Here is an 11,651-nt window from a genome sequence, read left to right as displayed (position 1 = left end):
TTCAATTTTGTTGGTTTCATAACTTTCAAAATATTGAGAATTCGAGTTTGATTCCTTCTCCAATATTATAGATCTTTGCTTTATCTTTATATTGATGCAAGTTTCAGTATTTTCTGGGTTTATGACTTTGTTGTTCATCATGTGTTCTTGTGAGTAGTTGTTTAGGATCTTAGGATGGGTTAGGCTAGATTGTGTTTGTGGTTTGTTTGATTTGGTCAAGCTTGATTGTAGTAGATCTCTTCTAGGCTAGATGTTCTTAATGCTGATCATATAACTGAGAGGGTAGGGTTTGATTTCAAACCTCTTAGCATCACACCAATGTCTAAGGAGCATAGATAAGGCTAGATCTAGAGTTTATCATTAGGCTTACTAAGAGATTAGAGGTCTTGTTTGGTATTTGACATATTGCTTAATGTTTGCTTGTGTAGATTCTTTACTTTTTGAGAACAAGTCTAGAAATATATGAGCTTGATTGTTTTTTGCCATGAGAGTGGATTAAACATGTTCTTAGAAACTATTGTCTAGAGATTAGCTCAAGTTGTTTGAGATTTGTTGACCAAGTTAGATAACCACAATCATTAGTCCAGCCCATGAATCCCTCCTCAAGACCTTCCTTGTTTATTGATTTCCTAGCTTAAATCCTGTTGTTTGATCGTTGTTTGATTCGCTTTTGTATTGCTCTGTTTTACTTGCATTGCTCTGTTTTACGTTTCTGTCCAGCTCGACCCTGCACTCGATCTACACTCGATCGAGTGCTTGCTCGAGTTCATCCCCAAAATTCTTGTTTATGCTTTGTAGTTGTCCTGTCTCAATTCCTGTTTCATTCTAGTTGCATTTCAGTAGTATTCACTTAGTATTCTGTTCATTACTTGTCTTGCATTAGTCCTTTATTTGCATTATCATAGCTTCTATTTCAGTTCCTGTTTCATCATAGCTTTGATTAGTCTGTTCTCTTTACATTTAGCATCTAGTTCTAGTAGCTTTTACTTTCTGCATTTTACATTTCATCATTAGGTTGTTAGTGACAAACATCCTTCACATTTGGCTTGACTTAGACATAAATGCACATCCTGCTTGCTTGCAAACACTCAGATTGGATTGACACCTCTTATACTACAACTGCATAAGGGGAATTGAAACACTCTGCCTTCCATTCATTTCATATCTAATCATTCCATACATTCATCATCACACCCACAAATAGATGTGTTTCATTACACGTGAGCGACATTTGTTCAAGAGATTTGAAGAGCAGTTTTGCCATAAATTAAAGACACCTAAGCCAAAAAACTTGAGAAAGTATAGGAAGAACAGAAAGTAGGTTAAAGTGAAAGAAGATGGAGGTAAAGTAGGTGTAAGTAAGTTCTAATCTCCCATATTTATATCAGAAACATACTTCTTTGAATAAATCTCAGAGGTACATTCAAAGAAGGTGAGGACCCAAACTCACAAAGCACGGAGATTGTGTAAATTCTTTGGAGATTGAAGTGACACTTATCTGTCAATTTCTTTATTTAAATGAAAGTTACATTAGCTGGTTTGTTGTGCTCTTCAACACACCAAAACAATTGTTAAATTCTGCTAAAGTTTAGTGTTATTAGTTTGCGATTTGTAAAAAGTCATTTAAAATCTTAACAAATTTGAGTTATTGGATTCAGAATTTTATAATGTCATTAAAAGTTTTGTGTTATTCAATTAGAACAAAAGAATCTAAGATTGTTAATGAATTTAATTATTGTGTTACTGATTCATGATTTTATACATTTTCTTTACAAAATAAAGTCATGCAAAGTATCACAAAAATACAGAGATTGTTTGGAACATCCTACTATATTAATTGAAAGTACAAATATGAAACTAACCTTAAAATGTGTAAAAAGTTACATTCAATTGCCATTAGACAAATTTAATTAAGATTAATTAATTAATTAAATAAATATAAGTAATTTAAAATAAAAACGCTGACAGATCAAATATATAAAAAATCTGAAAAAGCAAAAGAAATCTATTCAAATCAAAACTAATTTGAACTTGAAAAAAAATATATATATAACTGCTAATATAATAGAGTTTATTTTCTTCTTTAATTTTACATTGTCATGCCATTGATTTTAAATAATTATTAGTTTTTAAAAAATATTTTCTCTCTCTAATAAATTATAGACGAAAATTACAAAATATTTAAAAAATATATATAAACAAATCAGAATTTTAAAAACTAAGATTTTATATCCAAGAAGTCAATATAATTATTTTGAATAACAAGATTTCAAATATTTTGTTAAAATTTCAAATTATGATTCTCCTATCATCTTTCTTTTATTTTATTTACAAATTGTTTAGAATTTTCATATAATACTTATAATTAAATTTATGCAGATTTTTTTCTTCATATGTTGTGATTTAAACTTTTAGAAACAAATATATATTACTCGATCTGTAAAAATAAAATGTGTGTTTTAATTTTTACACTGGCGGTTTGGTAAAACTAAATTTATATAGCTGATAAAATAATAAATTTTATTTGAACATAATTGTAATATTAAAATTACTACTTCATATGTCACAAAATAATGATGCAAATACAACAAACAAACAATATAAAACTGTAAAATACGTCAAAAATAAAATACTATTATATTCTAAAATAATTAGTATTTAAAAATATATATAGATTTACAGAATAATTAAAAATAAATATTATCTCAAACAAAATAAAAAATACAACAATAACTTTTATTATTCTATTATAATTTTTTTTTAAATGGTGATTTGTGCTTTAAGCACGGGATATTGCCTAGTTTTACAAAATTTGAGAAAACTAATCAACAAAACTATAGAATACTCTCTAGCAATTCTTAAAAAATATATATTTATTTACTATAGGGATTATTGGTTTGAGATTTAAATAGAGTTTTAAAGACTTTAAATGTTATGCAGAATCTGTTGTTATTAGATCAAGATTTTGTTAAAATCTGCTTAAGTTTAGTGTTATTAGTTTGTGATTTGTAAAAAATCATTTAAAATCTTAACAAATTTGAGTTATTGGATTCAGACTTTTATAAAGTCATTAAAAGTTTTGTGTTATTCAATTAGAACAAAAGAATCTAGGATTGTTAATGAATTCAATTATTGAGTTACTCATTCATGATTTTATATATTTTCTTTACAAAATAAAGTCATGCAAAGTATCACAAAAATACAGATATTGTTCGGAATATTTTACAAAATTTTAAAAAACTAATCAACAAAAACTATAGAATATTTTCTAGCAATTTTAATTATCAATTTTATTTATTTATTTTTGATGATTATGTTGAAGTTTTTAAAATTTATTATAAATTAGAATCCAACAAGTGTGAAAAATGGTCACGCACCAATAAGTATATATCAACTCTTTGGACTCTCATGCAATAATTGAGTTAGCTTAGGTGGCTTCCACCAGGAAAAAGGAAACATGCACGTTTTTCTTGTTAAATAAATGTCACTTTCTCTTCCTTTAACTAAACGCCCATGCAAATTAATTTTCAATAATAGTAGTAAGTTGGATCAGTTATTTAAAGATGTTCCGCAATGCAAACCTGAAACGATAGAAAGAGCAAGAGAGTGAGAGAGAGAGAAATAGCCAAATAAGTTAAGCAATGGAGAATAAGGAAGCTGAGAGAAGGGTAGTGTTAGTTCCAGTTCCAGTTCCAGCACAAGGTCATGTAACTCCAATGATGCAACTTGGGAAAGCCCTTTACTCCATTGGTTTCTCGATTACAGTTGTTGAGGGACACTTCAATCAAGTAAGCTCTTCTTCTCAACACTTCCCTGGTTTTCAGTTTGTCACCATCAAAGAAAGCTTACCAGAGTCTGAATTCGAGAAACTTGGACCACTCGAGTTTGGGATGAAGCTCAACAGAACCAGTGAGGCAAGCTTCAAGGACTTTATAGCTCAGTTGTTGCTGCAACAAGGCAATGATATTGCATGTATCATCTACAACGAGTTCATGTACTTCAGTGCAGCAGCAGCTAAGGATTTCAACCTTCCGAGTGTCATCTTCAGCACTACTAGTGCTACAAATTATGCTTCCCGACGTGTACTAAGCGAACTCAATGCCGACAAGTTCTTGGTCGATATGGAAGGTGCCCAAAACCAGCTTAATAACCCATCCCGAAACCATTTGTTTCACTTAACCTTGGTTTGTCTTTTTTTGTAGATCCTGAAATGCAAGACCAGATGGTGATGCAGAGCCGGACTTGACCCCATTAAATTGAAACATTGCAATGGGGCCTCCACATTTTTTGCAAAATTTTTGGTTACAATGAGGCCCCTAAATACTCAAAAAATGTTATTTTTAGTCTATAGTTTTTAGACTATAAAAATTATGACTATAATTCTGTATAATTTGTATGGAACCCCCAAATACTTTGGCCCGGCTCTGTGGTGATGGAAAGTTTGTATCCATTACGATACAAAGACCTACCGGTTTCAGGAATGGGGCCACTAGAACAAGTTCTTGACGTCTGTAGGAAAGTAGCGAACAAAAGAACAGCTTCCGCTGATCAACACGGTGAGCTGTCTAGAGAACTCGTCTCTGTCATGGTCGGAACAAAACATTGGAATTCCGATGTACCCTATAGGCCCTCTTCACATGACATTTTCCCCACCTTCTAGCTTACTTGAAGAGGACAGGAGCTGCATTGAATGGCTGAACAAGCAGAAACCAAAGTCAGTCATTTACATAAGCCTGGGAAGCATATTTGACATGGTCACCAAGGAACTTTTGGAGATGGCTTGGGGGTTGTGTGATAGTAACCAATCTTTTTTATGGGTCATCCGACATGGCTCCGAGTCATTGCCAGAGGAACTCAGTACGGTGGTCTCAGAAAGAGGAGGATATATTGTGAAATGGGTACCGCAGATTAATGTACTTGGACATCCTGTAGTGGGAGGCTTCTGGAGCCACTGTGGATGGAACTCAATACTTGAGAGCATAGCAGAAGGAGTTCCAATGATTTGTAGGCCCTTTCATGGCGAGCAGAAATTGAACGCAATGTATATAGAAAGTGTTTGGAGAATAGGGTTTCAGGTGGAAGGTAGTAAAGTGGATAGAGGAGAGGTTGAGAGAGCTGTGAAAAGGTTGATGGTGGACGATGAAGGAGCCAGGATGCAGGAGAGAGCCCTCGTTCTAAAAGAGAAGCTCAAAGCCTCTATGAAAAGTGGGGGTACCTCATGCAACGCTTTTGATGAGCTTGTCAAGTACTTGAAGACAATGTAAAGATGTTGAACGACATGTATCTATCTATATATACATTCTGGATTCTACCTTTTTATTTGTACTTATTTAAACTTCTATTTTGCAATGTTGGTCCCTAAATAATTATCTATATATACATTTTTGAAGTACATTTTGGGTTCTACCTTTTTATTTGTACTTATTTAAACTTCTATTTTGCAATGTTGGTCCCTAAATAATTAAAAAAAAAAACTCAATTAAGACAATTAGAGAAATCAACCACAACTATTAAATTCTATTACCAAAATCTCTCAAACTCAGATTACTATATTCTCTCCAAATCTGAATTATACAACCGATTAGCAGCCTATTTCTTAAATCTAATGCATAATTAATACCCTGTTAAATTCATATTTTCCAAACAAATACATAACCTTACCACCAAGACAAACATTTAATTCTCTAAATATCTTCTTTGGAAAGTAAATCTTAGAATGTGTTAACATTTTAATAATAAATAAATGTTAACATTTTACAGTAAAATCGACAGAATGTGTTAACATCTCAATCACAGTTGTTCAAACCAAGTTCAATCACTTAATCCCTTCAGATGACTTCACTGATATTCAGTTTGTCACTATCCCAGAAAGCTTACCGGAGTCTGCTTTGAAGGATCTCGGAGCACTACGGTTTCTGCTTAAGCTCAACAAATAGTGTCAGGTAAGCTTCAAGAACTCTTTTGTGTCAGTTGCTGCTGCAACAAAGTAATGAGATCTCATGTGTTATCTACGATGTACTTTGCTGAAGCTGCAGCCAAGGAATTTAAGCTTCCAACTGTCATTTTCAGCACAACACGTGCCACGGCTTTTGCTTGTCGCTCCGTATTTGACAAACTCTATGCGAACAACGACCTGGCTGATTTGGAAAGGAACCCTAAAATTCTCTGTTTCGGGTTTTCCTAGTCTCTATACTGTTGTATCACAATGGTTTTGACCTTTCCGCAGAACCCAAAGGATAACAGGATGAGCTAGTTCCAGAGTTTCATCCTCTGAGATATAAAGACTTTCCGGTTTCACGATTTGCATCACTAGAAAGCACAATGGAGTTGTATAGGAATTCAGTTGACAAACGTACAGCTTCCACTGTGATAATCAACACATCAAGCTGTCTAGAGAGCTCATCTCTATCGTTTCTGCAACAACAGCTAGAAATTCCAGTATATCCTATAGGCCCTCTTCACATGGTAGCCTCAGCTACTACAAGTCTGCTTGAAGAGAACAATAGCTGTATCGAATGGTTGAACAAACACAAGGTAAACTCGGTGATATACATAAGCTTAGGAAGCTTAGAGGTGATGGAAACTGCTTTGGGATTAGTTGCTAGCAATCAACACTTCTTATGGGTGATCCGACCAGGGTCGATACATGGTTCAGAATGGACAGAGTCTTTGCCTGAAGAGTTTAGTAAGACGGTCTCGAATGAGACTAGACAACAATCCTTTCAAACCTGTGTGGAAACAATGGGAATTGAAGCTAAGGGTGATCTACTTTTAGATGTTTCAACTAGGTGGAACTCAACTCACCTTATGCTCTCAAGAGCAATCATCTATAAGGAAGCCCTTCGGCATCTTGCAGAGATTGATACAAGTTATCAATCTTTCCCTTCTGATGTTGAGTGGACAAGAGCAGAGTTGATCTTTGAGCTGTTGACCCCATTTGCAGAGATGACGAATCTGATCTCTGGTTCATCTTATCCAACTGCCAATTTGTATTTCAATCAGGTATGATCGACATAATAACTTTGATTTGTCATTGGTTTATGTATTAACTTTGATTTCGGTATTCAAAATATTAACTTTGATTTGTCATTGGTTTAGGTATGGAAAATTGAAACTTGGCTGAAAGCTCAAGAGTACTCTTATGACGATGTGATTTGTGAGATGGTGAAAGAGATGAAGGAGAAATTTGACAAGTATTGGGAGGATTACAGTGACGTACTTGCTTTAGCTGCTGTCTTTGATCCTAGATTGAAGTTTACTTATATAGAGTACTGCTTCAATACTCTTGATGCGTCAACTAGTAAAGCAAGGGTGGATCACTTGCGTAAGAAGCTGAAGAAGCTTTTTGATGTTTATAAGAAGAACCCGACAAAAACAGCAGCTGGAAGTTCAAAGTCAAACAAAACAGTTGGTGCTGGATATGATGTAAGTATTCTGTTCAAATTACTTTGTTTTTGTATCGATTGTGTTTTGAGCTGTTTCAGTTTTGAATCATAATTTCAGGGCTTTTATGCTTACATCTCCCAAACAATTGGTGCTAATGGTAAGTCAGCATTAGACAAGTACTTGGATGAACTAGCATTTAAGAGCTTGGATATTTTGAAGTATTGGAAGGACAATGCAAACCGTTTTCAAGAACTGTCTTCTATGGCTTGTGACATCCTTAGCATCCCTATTACAACCGTAGCTGCAGAATCATCATTCAGCATTGGAAGCCGAGTTTTAAGTAAGTATCGGAGTTCACTCCTTCCTTCTAATGTCCAAGCTCTAATTTGCGCTAGAAATTGGCTTAGAGGTTTTGAAGAGATTGTTGATCCATTCGAAGAAGGCAAAGAAGGACAAGGAGAAGGAGAAGGAGAAGGAGTTTGAAATATGTGTGTCATTGTGTTTGCTTTATTGCTTTTGGATGTTGATCATTGTGTTTTAGATGTTTATCATTGTGTTTTGGATGTTTATCATTGTGTTTTGGATGTTGATCATTGTGTTTGGATGTTTATCATTGTGTTTGGATGTTTATCATTACTTTTGGATCCATCTTTTATGTTTTATGTTTATGTTCTAAGCTAATTACACAATTTTTTCTCATTTTACAAAATCTGTTATATTTTTGTCCAATGGACATCCATGGAAAGCCCATAAAAAAATGGGCATAAGTGGGCATGGTCGTTAATGGACCGGACGTTAATAGACACGGACACCTATTTGTCCAAAATAAAAGTGGACAATATTGGACGGATCAAAATGGACGTGGACGCCCATTTTGACAGCTCTAGATAGAGGTTACATTGTGAAATGGGCTCCACAGAAGAAAGTACTTGCTCATCCCGCAATAGGAGGATTTTGGAGCCATTGTGGATGGAACTCAACACTAGAAAGCATCAGCGAAGGAGTTCCCATGATCTGCTGGCCATCTACGAGTGATCAAAAGGTGAACGCGAGATACTTGGAGTGTGTTTGGAAAATTGGGATTCAAGTGGAGGGTGAGCTAGACAGAGGAGTGGTCTAGAGAGCTGTGAAGAGATTAATGGTGGACGAAGAAGGAGAGGATATGAGGAAGATAGCTGTCAGTTTGAAAGAGCAGCTTAGAGCCTATGTTATAAGTGGAGGTTCATCACAGAGCTCGCTAGAAGAGCTTGTACACTTGATGAGGACTCTGTGAAGCAAATTAGAAATTAGTCTCTGTTTTACTTCACCATATCTGCCACTGAACACATAACGTTAAAATGTAATATGTTGAAGAGAATAATTACTTGTGTGGATATATTAAGTAATAAATGCACCTTTCTGTTCTAGAAGAATCTTGCTACTATATAAGAAATAAATCAAAGGGGTGGCAAAAGTGATATGAGGATAAGGTTCGTCACTAAATGTATGATGTTCTGAGAATCTTATATAAGTGATAAATAGATTACGATCTTATATTGGAGACGAAGAAAGCTTAAAATATTTATCTAAACCTCGAACTAGAACCCTACGTGGCTAAAACCAATATAACACTATGTCAGCAAGAAAAACAGAAAGAAAAAAAAAGAAGGCTTTTGCTTTTGTTGGAATGTCACTTTCTACTTTTTGGTTGGAACTTTCATTGGTTTGTGGCTCTCCAATCAATCGTAAGGTTATCAGTAAAGAGAAAAGGTCGTCATATGAATATGATTGTATTAAAAATGGCCTCTTTAGAAACATTTGATTGGTTTATAAAAATTTAAAGTAAATAAAAAGTAAAAAGATTGTGTCTGACGCCACCTCAAAGAAATAAACAATTAACAACAATGCGAACCAGATGCGCTCTTTCAATTATCTTTACAAGAAGCCTACAGAAAAAGGGAGTTACCTCACAAGAAAGTAAACGAGTATATGAAACTTGTCAAGAAGTCTTCAAGTATGCATTGGTGCTCCAAGAGTACTGACTGCTTTAACATGTTTGTTCGATCTCTCCTTGGGGTGGAAAACTCGACGTAAGATAAGAAATTTTTGAAGATGTGACAAAGTGGAAAAAGTACGAGAAGCCAAAAACCTGTACCAACAATCAAATATGATCAAGCCCTGTAAAGACGTAGATAACTTCGAAAAGTATAACTTATACCTACCTGAAGACATGGAATTTAACTGAGGGAAAACATACGAGAGATAACGATTCTGTGATTGGAAATAAACTTAACTATTTTGTAGTTGAAAGCAGATAAATAAATGCTCATTCTACCTAGAAGCTGGTAATATCTTTGTCTATATCGAAAAAAAATCATCATAAGACTTTCCCAATGAGGAATACCAAAACAAAATAAACATGGAAGTTTGAAACTATCACACTTTAGTAACTATCTTTCTATAAGCAAAGAATAAAAGTACGCTTGTGCAGCAACAACAATATCAAGCCACATTACACATATCGCTCTCTTGGGTTTAGAGCATATCTCATGCACAGGCATTCAGTGTTTAGTTACTTAATTCTGAAGAGTGAATTAAATACACAAAATTCTCAAGAAACAATCTGCAGAACAAGTTTATAATTCCATAGATGAATCAAACCTGATCTGGATTTACATTAGGTCTCAAGTCACATGAGAGCAATTTGAATACTACTTCTCAAGAACAGGTTCAACTAAGTACGAGACTCTTACAATCAAATTCTACTCAGTTGATGATGTTAAAACTTAAAACCACCAAACAAAGTGATTAAAAAAAGCCTTTAAGACTTTTATTGTATACCATTAATAGTTAAAAAAAAAAACACAGAAACTTGATGAAATTTCGATCAAATCTTGTAAGAATCCAACTGTACTCAACAGACACTATTTATCAGAGTAACACGAGCAAAAACAAGCTCACCTATCTCTTCTTCCCCACATTGAATCCATCTTCTTGTAGACTCAGTTTTTTTAATTCTCATTCGCGCTACCACCACCAACAGAAGGATAAGAAGCCATGGATCCAAACTTATTCTGTTGCATCATATAAGGATTTGATTCAAACGCACCAGATCCACCACCACCACCAGCTCCATGATGATGATGATGATGGTAAGGATCATGACCTTGATTTTGATGATGATACCCTTGCATACCCATATGATGTGCATAAACTGGCATCTGCATCATCGGCTGCCCTCCATACGGTACCGGAATTGGCACTCTAACATGGCCGGCCGATCCATTTCCCTGACCATTACCATTACCGTTACCGCCACCGATGTCTTGAAAGCTCTGTGGAGGCACAGGTGTTGAAGAGAAGAGCTTATCGGAAGCAGAGGGACCTTCGTTAGTCAATCCCTGCATCCGTTTAAGGTAAAGCCTATACTTCTGGAGATGAGACGCAACGTTCTCTCGAGTTAGCCCTTCTACGTTCATCAGCTGCATGATCGTCTTCGGAACCGCGTTTTTGATCCCTAAGTGAGCCACAACATCAACGAATCTCTTGTGCAGCTGCGGCGTCCACACTAAACGCGGTCGTTTCAGTGTTTTCCCAGATAGATCTTCAGTTCCTGAATCTCCTTCCTCCGCCACCATCGCTGTATCCGGATCCACACCGCCACCGCCGTCTCCATCTCCGTCCGATGTCTTCTGTTTCTTAGAATCCGATCCAGGACTACTCGATCCGACTCGATCTTCCTCCTCCTCCACCGCGTTGCTGTTATTGTTCGACGAAGATGTGTTGGGACCTGAAGATCCGCTTCGTAGAGACGAGAGCGTCGTCTCCGATGCGCGATTCACATCCTGAACCGTACGGCTCCGCTCCGGTGTGATACTAAACGCCATCGCCAGATTCGCCGGAATCAAAGAGTAAGAAAGCGATGCTAAATCCTCGTCGCTTGGTAATCCCATTTCCCATTCAAGAACTCTATCTCCGTCGCCGGAAACATCGTAATCGCTCATCCTCACTTCTTCTCCCATTTTTTTTTTTTTTACTTTCTAATTTCTCGAAATTCAGGTAGAGATTAGCTCAGATTCGTCGGAGATAAAAGCTAAGGATAGATATTTCGTGGAGAAGTTTGGTTTGTGAAGACGACGGACGATGAGAAGAAAAAATATTCAAAAGAGAGAAATAAAAATATCTTTTTAGTGGAAAAAAAAGAAAGCAAAAAGATAAGTGAAAAAGCGTAATATCTAATTCCAAATCGGCCTTTGTGTTAGTGCCAGCGTGGACGAGTTAACAAG

General features: G+C 35.5%; 1 protein-coding gene and 1 pseudogene across 6 annotated transcripts; one reads left to right on the top strand and one right to left on the bottom strand.

The window, feature by feature from the left end:
* Nucleotides 1–3,311: 3,311 nt before the first annotated feature.
* On the bottom strand, nucleotides 3,312–11,636 carry LOC104711118 (transcription factor LUX-like). 5 transcript variants are annotated; one of them, XM_087465115.1, is made up of 4 exons: nucleotides 10,327–11,573; nucleotides 9,332–9,514; nucleotides 8,266–8,704; nucleotides 5,694–6,695 (listed from the first exon to the last, which is right to left on the bottom strand). In XM_087465115.1, the coding sequence occupies exon 1, from the start codon at nucleotides 11,385–11,387 to the stop codon at nucleotides 10,377–10,379; it is 1,011 nt and encodes a 336-aa protein (XP_087321241.1). In that variant the 5' UTR covers nucleotides 11,388–11,573; the 3' UTR covers nucleotides 5,694–6,695; nucleotides 8,266–8,704; nucleotides 9,332–9,514; nucleotides 10,327–10,376. The 5 variants fall into 5 exon arrangements, with proteins under 5 accessions (XP_087321242.1, XP_087321243.1, XP_087321241.1 ...); XM_087465116.1 differs by lacking the exons at nucleotides 5,694–6,695; nucleotides 8,266–8,704 and adding an exon at nucleotides 3,312–4,205 and having other exon boundaries at nucleotides 10,327–11,622; XM_087465117.1 differs by lacking the exons at nucleotides 5,694–6,695; nucleotides 8,266–8,704 and adding an exon at nucleotides 3,312–4,694 and having other exon boundaries at nucleotides 10,327–11,548.
* Nucleotides 3,642–5,392, top strand: LOC109126534 (UDP-glycosyltransferase 76E6-like; annotated as a pseudogene). Its single transcript, XR_015566110.1, has 2 exons — nucleotides 3,642–4,143; nucleotides 4,431–5,392. The product of XR_015566110.1 is annotated as a UDP-glycosyltransferase 76E6-like (transcript).
* Nucleotides 11,637–11,651: the final 15 nt, after the last annotated feature.

The sequence above is a fragment of the Camelina sativa genome, chromosome 9 (genome assembly GCF_030686135.1).
Source record: "Camelina sativa cultivar CO46 ecotype springtype chromosome 9, ASM3068613v1".
NCBI lineage: Eukaryota > Viridiplantae > Streptophyta > Magnoliopsida > Brassicales > Brassicaceae > Camelina > Camelina sativa.
Note: the sequence above shows the minus strand (reverse complement) of the source record. Positions and strands in the feature narration are given on the sequence as shown.

What these genes read in the sequence shown, in the direction of transcription:
- LOC104711118 (XM_087465113.1), bottom strand. Translation starts at nt 11,387, where the DNA reads ATGGGAGAAGAAGTGAGGATGAGCGATTACGATGTTTCCGGCGACGGA.